This window comes from Monodon monoceros, unplaced genomic scaffold (assembly GCF_005190385.1).
Source record: "Monodon monoceros isolate NGI ecotype Baffin Bay Population unplaced genomic scaffold, NGI_Narwhal_1 Super_Scaffold_11, whole genome shotgun sequence".
NCBI classification, from domain to species: Eukaryota; Metazoa; Chordata; class Mammalia; order Artiodactyla; family Monodontidae; genus Monodon; species Monodon monoceros.
Window position 1 is genome coordinate 69,015,408 of NW_021703767.1, and position 16,919 is coordinate 69,032,326.

The following is a 16,919-nucleotide window of genomic DNA, read 5'->3' on the forward strand; positions in this document are numbered from 1 at the left end:
CGATCCTTTACAACGGCCAGGGCTGTCCCACCGCACTTAGAATAAAATCCAGCGTCCTGGTCACAGCCTACATGGCCTTGCAGATCTGGTCCTCCTCAGTCTCATTTCCCACCACTCTGCCCCTGGCCCGGGGCTCGGCCACCCTGGCCTCCTTACCTCTCCTTCTGGGAGCGTCTCCCGTACAGTCTCAGCTCAGGGTTTTGCTCCTGTTCCTTAGACCTGTGCCGTGCTACTGCTGGGACGCCTTCCCAGATGCCTTCAGGCCTCTGTTCAAATGCCTCTTCCTCAGAGAGGCCTCACCCTCTCCGACAACAGCACGCTCCCCCATCACCCTGCTTTGCTTTCTTCACAGCATGTGTTGTTGCCTGAGATCGTATGACATAGCTGTTCATCCTTATTTTTGTCTCTCCCTCACTCGAATGTAAAGGCTCTGAGAACAGGAACTTGTTTCGTTCACTGCTTTTAACCCCAGCCCCAGGAGCAGAGCGGGCACTGACATACGGGTTGAGAGAAGGCCCATGGGGACGCCACCCCCTACCAAATGCACACACCAGCCTCCATGGTTACAAAGCCCCTGATCTCACTGGTAGCTGAGGCCCGATGCCCTTGGCAAGGTGGTTGGGAAGGGCGGCCTGATCTGCCCGGTCTTGGGATTTGGGCCTACAAAGGGCTTTGCTTCCTTACCTCTCACCTGGGTCTGAATGAGAGGGAGTGGGCCACTCTGGCCAGAGGTGCAGAAGGACTTCCCAGCAAGAAGGGCTGTTAGTAAGGAAGACCTGGATCTCTTGGAAAGTGGACACTGCCATGTTACTCACTAGACAGGGAGGCCATGCAGGTGGTGGAAAGGTGCAAACTTTGGAACCAGACACACCTGGGTTGGAGTCCTGCCAGGGTAACTCATGCCAGGGAGTCATGTGACTCCCTGTGCAGGGTGGCTCGAAGGGCCTGGGCTTTGGGATCAGAGACACCCAGGGAAACGGCATCTCCTGCTTACTGTCTGAGTGACTGGGGAAGGCTGCTGACCCTTGCTGAGCCTGGGTTTTCCCACTGAGAAAGATACCCTGCCCAACCACTGCATAAACTAAAAATGCAGAAGAGTTTCTGGCCACGGCAGGCCATGGCAGGTCTTGAAGGTCAGCTTTTTCTCCTCCTGGGTGAGTTTTCTGACAAGTCCTTACCCACCCCAGGCTTCAGCTGCCTTCTGTGGTACAAGTTGACATGTCTGCTGCTAACCTGGAAGGAACGGCGGTATGACCATAATCAAGTGCACAGGGCTTCCCTGGTGGCGCAGTGGTTGAGAGTCCACCTGCCGATGCAGGGGACAACGGGTTCGTGCCCAGGTTCGGGAAGATCCCACATGCTGTGGAGCGGCTAGGCCCGTGAGCCATGGCCGCTGAGCCTGCGCGTCCGGAGCCTGTGCTCCGCAACGGGAGAGGCCACAACAGTGAGAGGCCCACATACCGCAAAAAAAAAAAAAAAAAAAGTGCACAGAGCACGCTTTTTCTTATGGAAACAACCCAAATGGCAGGATTAAAAGAGCCAGATGTGCTGCATTATGAAGGCTACCTCCCTCTGTCTTTCCTATAAGAGGGAAGTAGTAGTGTGGCTAATACGGAACAGCCAGTGAGCCAAAGTCATTTTCATGAGGTCCTGAAATATATCATTCTATTAGCCACAGATATATAGTCTAAATGGTGTCCAGCACAGGCTACGTGAGCGACAGTGAGTGACTGTCGGGGGCAGGGCCAGCCTGACATCAGCATTAGCTGTGGTCCTCACCCCGAGACGAGAAGGACCTTGCAGCCCCTTAGGAGGGAAGCAAGACTGGTCTTATCCAGAGGTTTAGCAGGGCAGCTGCAGATGGAGAGCAATGGAAGACCCTGCCCAACAGCTAGGCTCCAAAGTTCAGGCAAGGTTACTTAGGGCAAGCGGTTCTTCACTGTCTTTTAATTCATGACTTCTTTTAAGAATTTGTTTAAAACCTGTGGACCCTTTCTTCAGAAAAATGCTCTAACCCACAAACACATAAAAGTTTGCCTATAATATCAAAGGGTGCATGGGCCCGCTGGGACCTCTAAGCCAGGTACTCTCGCCTAAGGGTGCGGGGAGAGCTGAGAGGATCGGGGACATTATGATGGCTAAGATTAGAAGGAGACTAACTTAGGGGCAAAGAAAGCCCTTTAAGTTGCAGAATGAATTCCCAAACCTTAAAAAAAAAAAAAAAGAATCCCCAAATGTATTCTCTAGGGAAAAAGGAAATTTTTAAAAATGAGCCATTTGCTCTTTCTGGAAAAGGTGCTGACACTTTGCAGATAAGGAGAATGAATTGCAGTCCTGCCTTCAGCTAGCCATGTAAATAGGACCCAAAGAGGCTAGGGATTCCCAAAGCAGATAACCTCATTAACAGGCAGGGCTTCCTTCTGGAACCAGCATGGGTCCCAAGTGTGGCGCTGCTAGAAATAGGTTTCTGGGGTCAAGTTCCCAGAAACACTGTTTTTTCAATTGCAGTACCTGTCTAGAAAGAAGCGGAACTCTGCCGTGGGTGAGTGACAGAAGTAATCAGAAGCAGCGGCCCCTATAGCCTCAAGACATGTGTTTCGAGCCCCCTTCTGAACTGCCCATACACTTTGACCCATGGAATCTGCTCCCTTAGACTCCAGAGCCCCTGTGACAAACACACTCACAGAACTGCAGGGAGACACCCACAATACTCTACAGTTTCAGGTTTACTGTTGGCTACTGACAATTTAATTTGTGTTACCATTATATGTTTTTTTAAAAAAGACTTTGGTTTTTAAGACTCTCTTTTCTTTTCTCCCACTCATTAGGTGTCACGGATCTCGGCTTTTATGATCAGGAAATCATATTACAAAATCCAGAATGGAGACAAGGATTCCACATCTTGTGGCACGGGAGTGAAACAGATTCGGGGTTTAGAAGCCAAGTGATTATATTCAAAGTCAGAGGAAAAACAAAACTGGTCTTCAAGATGCCTTATTTGGACACTAGCTTTTAACGTGTCACTGAGAGTTACTAACCAGGCATTTCAAGGGCAAGAAATTGTGTCCCCCAAACTACCTTTTTAGACAGTTCCAGGCAAGTAACGAAATACCAAGAAAGGGCACTGGATTGCAAGTCCCAAGATGGGACTCTGGCCCTGGCTTGGCCCTCAATAGAGCAGGGAGCCTCATGAGGGAAGCTTTCCCTCTCTGAACAGCCTGGGTGTCCCGTCCCAAGTGAGGGTGGTGGCCTAAAACATCTACTTCCAAGCCTCTTATTCTAACCCTACACAGAGGAGAAAAGGAAAGTCACAAACACACTACCTGCATTTCTTTAGGACAAATCCCCATTCCTTACAGCTTGGATTCGCCCCTTCCTCACAAGAAACTCCACTCAGACCTGGTAAGCCTCTCCGTCCCCATGCGTCTCTTCCTCTCCCTCTGCTGTATTATGAGTACTTTTCTCTAACTGCAGAGGCAGGCCTGTCCCCGTTACCCGAAGCCTCAGCCCCTACTCACCTCCTGGAGGAAGTGTCCCCACTTGGACCTCACTCTGCTCCCTCTTCCTCACGGGTCTGTCCTGCTGGCACTGACACTTGTTCTCTGCGGCTTGTAAAATACTATGTAGTCATTTTCCTGTGGGTGTGTCTTTTCTCCTGCCCTGTCTCACCCTTTCCTGCCTGGCATGTGGGGGTCAGGACTGGGGAAGGGGGACCAGCAAGGTGAGCAGCCCTCTTCCCAGCCGGGGGCAGGGCTGTGAGGTCACAGGGGACCACCAAGTAGAGCTCGCACTTTCCTTCCTGTCTCATTGTTTTGCAAAAGATGGTTTGTCACCCACAAAGTGAATGCCTCAGGTTGGGATGGCAGCCTCGGCTGCAGCCCTGTTCAGGTACGGTGGGAAGGGGGCGCTGAGAAGCGGGATTCTACGTGTGGCAGGGGTGGGTGGGCACGACCTACCGTCCACGGTGACTTGGCAGGAACACTCAGCCTGGCCGGCGCTGTTCTTGGCTACGCACTTGTATAAGCCTCTGTCCTCGGGCAGTGCCTTCTCAATGGAGACGGAGCACAGTGAGCCTGGGTGGGAAGAGGAACATTTGTTGAGTGGACCAGGTCTGAGCCCAACACCTGCCGGGCACTTGGAGCATCAGAGCAAGTGTTATTCACACGCCCAGAAATCAGAGGCCCTGTGGGAACCAACCTGCTCGCCCCACCAGAGCCAAGGCACTTTTTGCTGATAACCCAGATTCACAATAACTGATCCCTAAGTATACCCAACCGCCCCCGACCCAGGCAAGTTCTCTCATGGGGATATGATAGAAAGGTAAGAAGAGAGAGAAAGAGCCTCTGCCTTTGGAGAGCATCAGCACAATAGAAGGGGCAGATGGACCCAGGCCCTCACACTGGATGTCACCGAGAGAGACAAGCAGTAGTCAGGCTCAGGTCCACAGACTGTGGTAGGGACACTGGCAGGTGAGGACACTCTGCCCTGCTTACAGCAATGCTTCTGGGAATGCATCCTAGAAAAGGGCATTTTGAACAAAGAGGTGAGCGGGGGAGGGCAGGAGCCCCTGTCCAGCAGGGACACTGGCCTATGGGCTGATCTGTTGGGAGGAGACAGTGACCAGCCTGGGACCCTGGAGCTGGCTTTTCAGGAATGGTATCTGAGCTGAGAATCATGGCCGATGAGGGGCGCTGGGCTGGGAGAGGGCCTCTGTGGGGCTGCCTCTCTCAGTGCAGGGTCCTTTGGTCCCCTCAGAGAGGGATGGCCTTCTTTTCCACAGGGCTACCCTTGCCCCAGCACACCTCTTCTGGCCTGATTGGGGGAAGGAGGAGTCAGGCTGGGCATGAACAGAAGTCTGGTCCTCACCCATCCTAGCTCTCTCATCCCAGGGCTGGCTACTTCCCTGGGGGACACGTTTGGGGAGTTTCCCTTAGGGTGTGGGGAGACACCAGGCTGAGGACTGGGCTCGCTGGGCCAGGCAGGAGGGCAGCAGTACCCTCGTCCCTGCCATCAGACACACACACAAGCCAGCAGCACGGCGTCCTGCCCAAAGCTGCCCTGTGGTCAGGGCAGCCGTCATCATACGAGGAGGAGGATACAGCCAGAGCCACGTGCATCCTGCCGCCTGGAGCCACTGGCTCCGGCCACCTCCCATTCCGCCACACTGCCCGGCACAAGTCACTGGCTCTGAGCGGGCAAAGCTGTGTGCATCCCAGGTGCGTATGCGAATCAGCATGGCCTTTGATCTCAAAAGTCCCCGCAACCCCATGAGACAGATGCACAGACTTGACCAACAAATACCAGGACATTCAGAGAGAGGAAGGGTGATGTCAGTTCTGCCCAGAGAACCTCACTAAGGCTGGAGGAGACCTGGGTAAGGTCTTCAACAGGGAAACCTCAGTCCTGCCGACCCCTTGGGGCAGGATGGCTGATCTGCGCCCCTCCCTCCTACACTCTCACTGAGACCCCACCTCTCAGAAGGACCTCACTATGCTCTCCCACCAGGGTCGGCAATGCCTCAGGATCTCTTCTCATTGTGGCTAGGAGACAGAATTTGCAGACGCTGCAAGAGAAAGGATTTAGGTTGGATTTTTAGGAACTCTGTGGTGAGAGCGAGAACTATATGAGGCACAGGATTCAGGGAACGAGGGTTACTATCTTCTAGAGAGAGACACTTCCATTCATCTGGGAGGGCAGGGGCATGCGCAGATGACCTCCGGCCCCCAAACGTGCGGCTTAGAAGAAACGGACCCCATCTTGCCATTTTCCCTCAGTCTGAGGCTAAGGCTCGGGGAGCAGATATCCTACTGCCAACAGACATCCTGGTCGAATCCTTGATCGTCTCTCAGCTTCAGTCCCCCAGCTGCCTTCAGTCTTAAACCCAAATGGGACAAGAGTAGTGAGACCTCCAGGAGAGATGGAGCATGTAGACCACGGCCCTCGCCCTTCACGGGGCGAGGGGAGCATCAGAAAGGCAGTTTTTCCAAGCCGCTCAGAGCCTGGACCCCTGGCCATGTGCGCGGGCTGGGGGAGGGCCCCCGGCAGGCCTGGAGGCTGGGCTGGCCCAGATTGAAGCATCTGGTATTTCCTGTGGGACAGCTTATTCCTGACCTCCAGAAGAAAAACTGTTTCCCAGAGTTTTTTTTGAGAAGCCTCAGCCTGGTGGGGAATTTTAGAGGAAAGGGAGGGGGATGGGAACCAGGGATCCAATGAAGGGCTCAGCTAGACCGGTCCCTGGGAGAGCCCCTCAAGGCCACAGAGTCTGAAGACCACCCCACCGTCTTGTGCTTCCTCTGAGTGTGTGGAGAGAGGAGGTGCGGGGTGTACGAGGTAGAGGGAGTGGTCTCAAGCCCTAGAGGCTCTGCTCCGAGGCTGCCCTCAGTGAGCAGTGTCTCCTGACCTGGTCCCCCGGCATGCCAGGACAGTACAGCTCAGCTCCAGGTCACCTCCTCAGGGATGGTGCCTTCCTTGCCATCTCTAAGCACCCCTGGCCGTCGGTGGACCTCTTCTGTGCCCTGAGTTCACCTTTATCAGAGCTGGCCTCCCAAGGCCGTTACTGAAACACACGCCTCTCTCCCACGCTAGATCATGGAGGGCAGTGACTATTATGAATGTTTTTCCTGAGCCTGGAATGCAGTCAGTTTAAAAACAAAAATTTGCCATTCTGAGAATGTCCAAGGCATATTTCTGGAGCAGGTGATCTGGTAGGATCTATGCAACAGAAAGTCACGAACACTTAATCAAACAACCTACCACTGAAAAAGATAGTATAGTTTCTAAAAGGAAAAAAAAAATGCCTGACACAGAATTCTTCAAGTGGATTATGCATACAATGAAAAGGGCTAGAAAACTGCCTCACACATAGTAGGTGCTGTATAAATCCTTGTGTTCTGTAGGATGGACTTATACAGGTTTTGAAAAAGCCTTTGCAAGATCCCACACTGAAGGCAATTAAAAATGAATCATCGGTTGACAGCAGCAACAAAAATGAACCCTCATTCATAGATGGGGAGAAATGTTTGCCAGGGACAGAAGCCTGGCCCGGGGACAGGAAACAAGGCATAAAGATGAAAGCACTTCTCAGGAGCAGCGCAGAGCCCACTGGCCAGCCATGGGCCTCCCAGTCCTGGGCCAAGGCCTGAGCAGCACTGCTGCGGGTCCAGAGAGGGCCTGGTGAGGCCACCCTGCAGGCCTGGAGGGCAGGCCCAGCTGCTGTAAGTGAGCACCCTCCGCCCTGCCGCTCCCAGGGATGCAAGAAGAGCAAGGACTCCTCCACAGGTCCCTCCAAGAAGGAACAGTCAACTCAACTGCCTGCCATCACACCTCTCCTGCTCTCCTTGGTGCTAGACAGAGTGGACATAATCATGTTTTGGGGGGCCTGTGGGCTATGAGCCCTATCCAAGTACAGGGTTCAGAGAAGCACCCCTGAAACCTATCAACAGTGCCCACCAGCAGTAGGTCACAGACACACACATTGATGGGGGAAGGGCACAAGAGTCTGTCATGGCCAAAGGCCCCAGGGACAACAGTCTGGGAAGGAGTCCTGGGGGAAGTGAATCTTGATCTTAGATGAGGTAACAGAAGGGGGTTCAGTGCAGTGGAGCAAGTACGGTTCCGAGCCAGGGAGGCGGGGGTGGAGAGGATGCTCAGGAGGGTGTGAAGGATAGGGAAACCCACTTAGCAGCCCCCTTCTCCCTACAAACCCCTCAAAACACCAGCTTCCTTCCTTGTTTCCACTGGTGCCGTCACTGTGACCCAGTCATGCCTTTGCTTCTTGCACTGGTTATCTTCTGTCTGTGCCCATGGCTACCTTGTTGGTCCAGGCCTCACCACCTTTCTCCCCACCCTCTTCGGTAAGCTCCTTCCTTGTCTTTGGGCACAGAATCAATCAAAAGCCGTAAACCCCAGCTTTGTGTCTATTGCTCTCCATTCCCAACTCTTACATGGCTCCCTGCTGCCTTTAGAATTGGGTTCCTTCTTAGCGTGATAGAGGATGCAATGGGGCCGTGCCTCCCTCTCGAGCCTAGATGATGCTGGGAGCGGGCCTGCCTTGGCTGCCGCCTGTGCTCCTGCCTGGGAAGCCCACACCCTCCCTCTCCTGCTGCGGGCCCTGCCTGCCTTCACACTTCAGATCAAGGCCCTGCTCTTTCACCACCAGCCTCTCCCTGCAGCCCAGCACTCAGCTCCCTCTCCTCTCACTCCCAGCAGCCATCATCGGTACTTGGCTGGAAGAGGTTTATCACTGTGCGTGTGTGTCCTCTCTTTCCAGATCTATCGGGAGCAGATTTACTCATACCTCTCAGAGGTCCCACTCCCTGCAGCGCAGCCTCCTGAAGGGGTCACTGACCAGGCTTTACCGCAGCTTTTCTCCTGGGTCTGTGTTTGACCCGGGCTCTTGTAGACTTGGACAGGGAAGCACTAGAGAAGGGACAGTGGACACAGTGTGGCTGCTGCTTTGAGACCAGGCCTTCTCCCTACCAGGCCTGTTTCAAGGTCAGCTTCCTCTACTGCAGTGAAAATACCGGAAACTCACAAGCCCAGAGGGCACCGCCAGTCTTCCAGCCTCCTGACAACTGTTGACCGTGTTGCGGAATAAACAGCCATTAGCCTTTTCCCTTGATAGACAACGCTCTCGGGGAGCTGACCAGGGAAGGACCAGGATGCTGACACGCTAACAAGAATTAACTAAGAGGTGATACAGCACAGTGGTCTAGGCGTTGGGACTCAACTGCCTGCCTTCCAATCCCAGCTCTGTTACTAACCAGCTGTGCAGCCTTGGGCAAAGCGCTTAACTTCTCTGTTAGATGGGCAGTATAGCGGTTGTGAGGATTAAATGAGTGAAAAGCACAGTAAGATGCCTGGGTCAGTGTCTGGCACGTGGTGTTCAATTAGTGCAGGCTATTCTTATTTTTCAAAGGAGAATTACAAATATTTAGAACCTTTTTAACAGTCGGTTTGGGGGCTATCTCCATAATTCCCCCCCCCGCCCCCCTGCCCCAGTCTCTCTCTATCCTCTCACTGTGCTGGCCTTCATTTAATCATGTCTTCTTCCCCAGCTTTAGACCTAAAGGGTCTGTCTGAGGTGCTTTCTGTGGGAGGTGACACTGGAGTAGCCAGTGTAAAAGGGTCTCGGCGCCCAGCAGCTGTGCTACATCAAGGCACCCTGGGTATGAACAGCCCATTCTAAGGGCTCAGGTGCGTTTCTGAGACCAGAGCTGAGGCGTGCTTACACTGCTTTGTCCAGTTGATTGTTTATAAGCAGCTCTTGGTGGCTCTGCAGGTTCCACGCAGGTCCCACAACAGCTGCACAGCCATGGGCATTGCCCTCAGCCGTCCAAACATCAGCTTCCCCGAGGGTGGTACAGCCACGGACCTCACAGCGTGTAGGACTATGGGACCACACATGTCCCCACGATGGCAGCTGCCCACCTTCCGTCCCGCCCCGAGAGGTCACCACAGGGTAACCTGGGAAATTCTCCTGGTCAAGGTTTTGGGTCAGTTTTACCCGAAACTTTCCAACAGGGAGGGGCCCACAGAGGTGGCAGGGGAGGCTTGGCATCCGCTCCCCTGGACATCTCATCCCACTGTGGTGATCCCCCATACCTTCCTGTGTGTGGAAAGGCCGAACTAGCAGAGGCAGGGGGATGGATGAGATGACTTCTGGAGGCCCCTACCAAGCTGAGGATTTTCATGTGGAAAAGCTATCGTGTCAACACATTAGCAGAAAAGACACCCTTTTTTTCTCTCCTGGCTAATTTCCCCTTTACTCCTTCAGCAGTTAGATTCAAAACGCTCAGCTGTTCCAGATTTGCTGTCTGAGCTGCAGAGTGAAGACAGAAACTCCATCATGAGGGGAGAGGGATGCTATTTTCAAATGCTTCATTAGGGTTTTTAAGAGGAAGAAAGAAAGCCAGATGAGGGGTGAGGGAGGGGTGGAGAGGGGTGCCGTCAGAGGACGGGAAGGGAGGCAGCACAGCGGGGGGAGTGCTTCTGTCTCAGCTGATCTGGATTTGACAGGACCTGTCTGCTAGGGCCTCTGCCCTGACCGCCCCCTACCCCTCAAGGTTAAAATGCCACGACCCCGGGAGCTTGTGCCCTGCCCTGTCCAGAGCTACCAGCATCAGCCTCGAGTCAGGCCAGACTCTATCCTAGGGCCGGCCACCAGAGTGGGGCGTGGGAAGCCTGCTGTCCTTGGAGCTCCCATCCAGGACTGGGATTTACGGAAACATTTCAAACCAAATGAGGGGTCAGAGAAAATACCTGTCTCGTCCCCACCTCTTCTCTAGGTTAAACTGGCCCATCTGAGAACTCCAAACCCTGAAAGGCCCCAGATGGCAGGATTTAGGGCCCCCCCTCTTCTCTCCACAACCCAAGAATGTGAAATACCAGCAAACAAAAGTCTCATCCAAATTAGGAAGCGAGTGGCTCTGTCTGCCTGTGAGTATGTGCCGTAGGGGCTGCTTGGGGTTTTGGCTTTGCCCCTCGGGTCCCTTCAAACACACAACGTTATCAAGACTTAAGTTGTTGACCCCAAATCACATCCCGTCACTGCACACCCTGACCTGAACCTAAAATACTGCTTCAAAGGCAGTTCTCAGCCCCAAGCCCCTGGTCAGCCCTAACCCCAGTGCCCCCATTTCCAAGCCTATGATCGGAGCCTTCTCTGGGCCAAAGCTGGGCATTAGCCCAGGCCTGCTCTGAGGAGCCACGCCTAGGGGTGCCATGAGGGGGCTCTGCCAGACAGATGCCGAGATCTGGGAATGTGCCTGGGGGACCAGGCACCCACCCCTGTCCCCCAGCCATGGAGTGTGGCGGGCACCAATCCCGTGAGTGAGGGGCACAGAGAGTGGCCTTTCCCACCCAGGCTCTGGGCTACCAACACCATCAACAAGCCAGGGCTCCAGGAGCTGACGGTGGCTGGGACAGAGCTACCCTTCCTCCTGGCCCCAACCGTGTTACCTTCTTGGGAGAGGACAATGAACTTGGTAGTCTTGAGCGTCTTTCCATTCAGGGTCCAGGTGATGGTGGCCGGGGGGTCAGAGGACACCTGGCACTGGAGCAGCAGTTTCTCACCCTCCACCACACGGAGATCTCGTAGCTTCTCCTTGAAGGCTGGGGCTGTCCCTTGGCTCTCGGGTCTTTTTTCATTATCTGTGGCCCCTGCATGGCCCCTCTTGCAGTTCACATCATTCTTAACCTCCTTCTTAAGTTCTTCATTCCCAGCTGGTTTTGGGGCCTCGGACAACTTGGCATTGCCCAAGGGTTTGGGGGTCTCGGCCGGCTTGGCATTGCCCATGGGTTTGGGGGTCTCAGCTGACTTGACATTACCCAAGGGTTTGGGGGTCTCAGTCAGCTTGGCATTACCCAAGGGTTTGGGGGTCTCGGCCAGCTTGGCATTGCCCAAGGGTTTGGGGGTCTCGGTAGGCTTGGCATTGCCCATGGGTTTGGGGGTCTCAGCCAGCTTGGCATTACCCATGGGTTTGGGGGTCTCGGCCGGCTTTGCATTGCCCACGGTTTTCAGAAACCCTGAAGGCTGGGCATTGCCTACAGGCTTGGGACCTTCTGCTGCCTTGGCATTCAAGGCTTCAGAGTTGTTACTGCCATTCTCTGCAGGTAATTTTTTCTTACTGCCCAACACCGAGCGAAAATCTGGGGTAGCAGGTTTTGGAGGTGGCACCTTCTCAGGCACAGGGGTCTTGGGGGTCCCCTTCTTGGCCAGGACAGAGCGGAAGTCCACCTGCTGGGGGCTATGCACCTTCCGCTCTTCCTCCGACACAGTCTTTGGCTTCACCTGCCGCTGCAGGTTGGCGCGGAAATCCATCTGCTCGGCTGGGAACTCCTTCAGGTCCTCTTCAGACAAGGTCTTGGTACTCACCTTCTTGCCCAGGAGGTCGCGGAAGTCCAGCTGCCCCACCTCCTGCTGGCGGATGGCCTCCTCGGTGTGCTGCCGCGTCTCCACACGCCGCGTGAGCACCCCACGCACGCCCTCGTCGTCTCCCTCGTCGGGCCCGCCCTGCCCTCCTGCTGGCCAGCCGGGCCTCAGGCTCCCGTAGCCGCCACCGCCACCACCATCAGCGCCAGCTCCCCGGCTGCAGAGGCCCTCACCGCTGGCAGGCTCCCTTCCCCTGCGACCAGTGAAGGGAAAAAGGAAAGTAGCAGGAGGAAAAGGGGCTGGGTAAGAAAGCGACGTCGGGGAGAGCAAATCCCCAGGGAGGGAAGGAGGGCGGAGGGGAGGGGGGCTGGCCAGGCCGTGTTTATAGAAGGGAACTTTGGTGAGAGGCGCTTGCTTGCTTAGTTGGTTTGTTACATCGGTAATGACTTCAGTAGCCTTATAAGGGTGTATGCCAAAAAAAAATAAATAAATAAAAAATTTCACCCCCCTCTCCTCCCCTGCTCTCCCTCCCTCATTCCCCTTCCAATCTCTCCCTCTTGGCTCGGGCAGCCTCTACTGGAGGATACAAACAATCTGGGGCTGCTGGGCTGGGCCTGCTGGGACCAGGAGGAAGGTGGGCGGGTGGTGGCACGGGGCCTGGCTGGGCAGCCCCTGGGTGGTACTCACCGCAGGACAGCTCTGGCAGGGCTGCTCTGTAGCATCAGTGATACCTGGCAACTGCATTCACCAACCCGGTTCCTGAAGAATTCAAGGGATCAGTACAGATCAAGAGGTTTTCTGGGCCAAGGGCCTGCCCAGCCTAGGGCTGTGAGGAGGGCGGGGCAGGCAGGAACTTGGCCATGGGCTGGCTGGCTGACCCCAGGGAAGACAGGACCCTGGGCTAAGCTGTGACCCTAACACACCCACACCAGACCTAGATTTAGGGCAGGGCCCTCCCCCACTTTGGTCACGCTTTATTTTTCCAGCTTTTGTTTAAAAAGGAAAAAAAAAAAAAAAGAATCTTCTGGGCAATAGCTACGGTAGGCATCCAGAAGTAGGACTACTTTTCTGTAAGTATATTACAAAAATTATACGATCAATCCATCACTCAGTCAAGGAAGAGTGAAGACTAACACAGCTAAGGGCTGTGATGGAGCCCCTTGGTCTAGACTGTGGCCCCGGTCAGCCTGCCCAGTGACCCTGAGTCTGACTCCATGCTCCCTTAATACAGAGGTGGTTTATTCCCTCTCCTCACAAGGTGCCCCTACCCGTAGATTTGTACTGATCAGCAATCAGTAGGGTGGGATGGGAAAGATACAGGTCTTGGATTCAAGTAGACCTAGGTCCCAACCCCTTCCCCTGCTAGCCAGCTCTGTGAGTTTAGGCAAAATTACTTAACCTTGATGAACTTCATTTTTCTTACCTATAAAAACAATGCTGGGCTTCCCTGATGGTGCAGTGGTTAAGAATCCCCCTGCCAATGCAGGGGACACGGGTTTGAGCCCCAGTCCGGGAAGATCCCACATGCCACGGAGCAGCCAAGGTCCCCTTCACCTGCTCATGAAATGAAAATACCCTCCAATCCCTACCCATCGGCGAATGCCCTCAGATCAGAACTTTTCGTATTAAAAACCTAACAGGTATCTCCCTACAAGGGTGACCCATTTTCTTCTTCCATTGGATGGAGAGGGCTCCGGATTCTTCAGCCCATTGTTAAAGCTGTTCATGACCAGCTGAGGCCCCTCTGCTCAGGAAAGGGGCTGCAACCAGGCTCGCTGTGCTGGGCTTACAGCAGATCAGCCCTCTGACCCCACAAGGCTGCCACCTGCTGGCATTTCTGGGCTCTGACCAGCCAAGAAGGTTCTGCTCAGACAAGGGGAAGTGGAGGGGCAGATCTGAGAGCCAAAGGTGACTCTGCCTGATAATAACCACGTCGTATGCAGCACCTTCCAGCCTTCATGACTTGCAGCCACTATCTTTCTTGTCCCCACACAGCCCAGTGAGGCTCAGAGCACTGCTCTGCTCATTCATTGCAAAGGGAAGAAAGGGAGGCCCAGGAGTTTCCGGGATGCAGTGTTGGGCTCTTGGGGTCTCGCACTCATTCCCTGCACTTGGCCATCTTACTTGCACTTCAGGGGCTGGCACATGCCCCAGACCCTACCGTAGACACAATCCATCTCACTTACTCATGGCAGCTCTGAAAGGTTGGGGTCAGCATTGTTTTTTGTTTTGTTTTTATTTATTTATTTTTTGCTGTGTTGGGTCTTCTTTGCTGTGTGTGGGCTTTCTCTAGTTGCAGTGCACAGGGGCTACTCTTTGTTGCGGTGCACAGGCTTCTCATTGCGGTGGCTTCTCTTGTTGTGGAGCACGGGCTCTAGGTGCTCGGGCTTCAGTAGCTGTGGCACGTGGGCTCAGTAGTTGTGGCTTGTGGGCTCTAGAGCACAGGCTCAGTAGTTGTGGCGCACGGGCTTAGCTGCTCCGCGGCATGTGGGATCTTCCTGGACCGGGGCTCAAACCCGTGTCCCCTGCATTGGCAGGAGGATTCTTAACCACTGCACCATCAGGGAAGCCCAGCATTGTTTTTATAGGTAAGAAAAATGAAGTTCATCAAGGTTAAGTAATTTTGCCTAAACTCACAGAGCTGGCTAGCAGGGGAAGGGGTTGGGACCTGGGTCTACTTGAATCCAAGACCTATAACTTTCCCATCCCACCCTACTGGTTGCTGATCAGTACAAATCTACTCTGGGACATGTGTGTGTTTGTGTGTGTCTCTGTGTTTATGTGTATTATCAACTGCAGGTATGTGGGCTCCACCTGATGGGCACCTGTGCCTGCAGGCCCATGTTTGGGAACGTGTGTTATGTCACCCCCACGTGGACAGAGAGCTGAGCATGTGTCCCGTAGCTCTGCCGATGCATGTGGGTATCTACCTTGCTTTGCCTGGCCTCCCTCCCAATGGAGGACCAGCTCCGGGTCAGGCCCCAGCAGCCCACTGTGTGACAGATGATTCTTGAGGGTCCCGGGGGGGGGTCACTGTTCACTCCTAGACACTGGCACCCACATGACAGAAGGAGAGGTTGATCTTTCGTGCTCCCTAACCCTCCTCTCATCTTCTGGGGTCCCCTCCTGGTCACCTTCCTCAATGCTCAAGCTCTTGGGGGTGCAGATTCAAGGTTTGGGGAGTTTGAGGGCCCAGGGTGCTCCTGTGCTCCACAAACAGCAGTTAGGTGCCTCCTCAGTGCCAGGCCCTGGGAAAGCTGGGAGGCCCTCAGAGCATCCTGAGAACTCAGCACAGAAGGCTAACAGGGCTTGGGTCAACCATGGGAGGTCCCTTGGGGGTGAGGCCCAGCCCCCTGGCACCCCCCTTCTGCCAGGCTGCTGGCCAGTAGAGCCCACTCTGTTCCCACTTTTCTTTCAAGCACAGGGTACGGGGCCTGGGGTTGGCGTGGGGCAGGACAACAAGATGCCCAAGGGCCATGTTTTCTGGGGAGCCCTTTTTGACACCCCCTCAGCTGAGTTTCCTCCTCTCACAAGTAGCACACAGCCCAGGTGCAAAACTCAGGAGCAGACACTGACCAGATGGCCCTGCTGTGCCCTCGCCAAGCCCCTCAGAGGCTCTAAATGGTGGGGTGCCCTGACCCCCAAGCTGGAGTAAGCTCTATCTCCCCATGGGGGAAGCAGGTAAGCACTTCTGTTGTTTCCTATTACCTGCCTTGAAGGAGGCAGGTACAGGTGGCCTTCCCCAGGCCTCACCCTGAGGTACCCAGGCAGTCTGAGGGGGCAGATGGGAGGTAGAGAACTTGGGATACCATGGCTGGCCCACTATGTATATCATTCCTTGGCATGGGGGTCACTATGCCTGCAGCCACAAACTTAAGTCTCTGCTAGACTTTGAAGGCTAATCCTGGGTTCTTCTGGAGCCTGCAAAGGTCAGAGAGGCCTGTTGCCTGGAAGCCACACCCCAGATAATCTAACCAGCTGATCAGCCTCTTCGGCCCTCTTGTTTTTTTCTTTTTAATTTATTTATTTGTTTATTTTTGGCTGCATTGGGTCTTCATTGCTGCGCGGGCTTTTCTCTAGTTGTGGTGAGCTGGGGCCACCCCTTTTTGCAGTGCGCGGGCTCCTCATTGTGGTGGCTTCTCTTGTTGTGGAGCACGGGCTCCAGGCACACAGGCCTCAGTAGTTGCAGCACGCGGGCTCAGTAGTTGTGGCTCGCGGGCTCTAGAGGGCAGGCCCAGCAGTTGTGGCGCACGGGCCTAGCTGCTCCGTGGCATGTGGGATCTTCCCGGACCATGGCTTGAACCCTTGTCCCCTGCGTTAGCAGGCAGACTCTTCACCACTGCGCCACCAGGGAAGTCCCTTTGGCCCTCTTTGGTGCCTGCACATACTGTATTCAGTTACAAAGTCAGGCCTGAGACTGAGGCACGACCCCCATGCACAGCCCAGGTGCTGCCACAGAGGACATGCGGCTGTCGCCCTGTAAGCTGTACCTTTTACAACTAACAGAATCCTTTGTGTTCCCTGCCTCCTAAACCCTGAATAAGAAGCCCCAGTCTTTGGCTACAAAGCCTTGGACGCTGTCCCACTCTGAATTACCCACCGCTGGAATGGATTTTATATGCAAAATTAGTTTAAAGAACTAATTTCCTGGCAAGTATCAATTTTTGAAATATTTCAGCTGGAAGTTGGAGCTGACTTTTTGACATTTCCCCTTTTAGTTCAGAAGACAAGGGCTAGGGGAGGGAAGGGGAGGTAGAAATCAACCACCCGTATGTACCCCAAACTTCAGCAGGACAGAGAGTACCTGTCCCACTCCCACCCTCAGCCTGGCTTCCTCCCAGCCTCCTAGTCTCCCTCCTTGAAAGGCATTCTGTCCTGGGTCTAGGTCTGGTTTCTCTCTAGGTCGGGGTCTGAGAAAAGCCACAGGGCAGCGGGCCCCCTGGCAGGCCTGGCACACACTCCCCAGGGCAACTTTCCACGGACTGGCTCCTTCTCACTGGGGACAAAGCCAAGGCCAGGGCAGCAGCCTCCCAAAGGAATGAAGAGG

General features: G+C 54.4%; 1 protein-coding gene across 8 annotated transcripts in view; it reads right to left on the reverse strand.

Annotated features, from left to right (window-relative positions):
- The window catches only part of MYLK (myosin light chain kinase), a 270,323-nt gene that overhangs the window by 67,781 nt on the left and 185,623 nt on the right, over window positions 1-16,919 (reverse strand). For all 8 annotated transcript variants that reach the window (XM_029214527.1, XM_029214523.1, XM_029214524.1 and 5 more), the window contains 3 exons: window positions 12,560-12,631; window positions 10,960-12,125; window positions 3,957-4,073 (listed from right to left, as the gene is read on the reverse strand). In XM_029214527.1, the coding sequence (XP_029070360.1) occupies window positions 3,957-4,073; window positions 10,960-12,125; window positions 12,560-12,631 (1,355 nt within the window). The remainder of the gene's footprint in view (window positions 1-3,956; window positions 4,074-10,959; window positions 12,126-12,559; window positions 12,632-16,919) is intronic.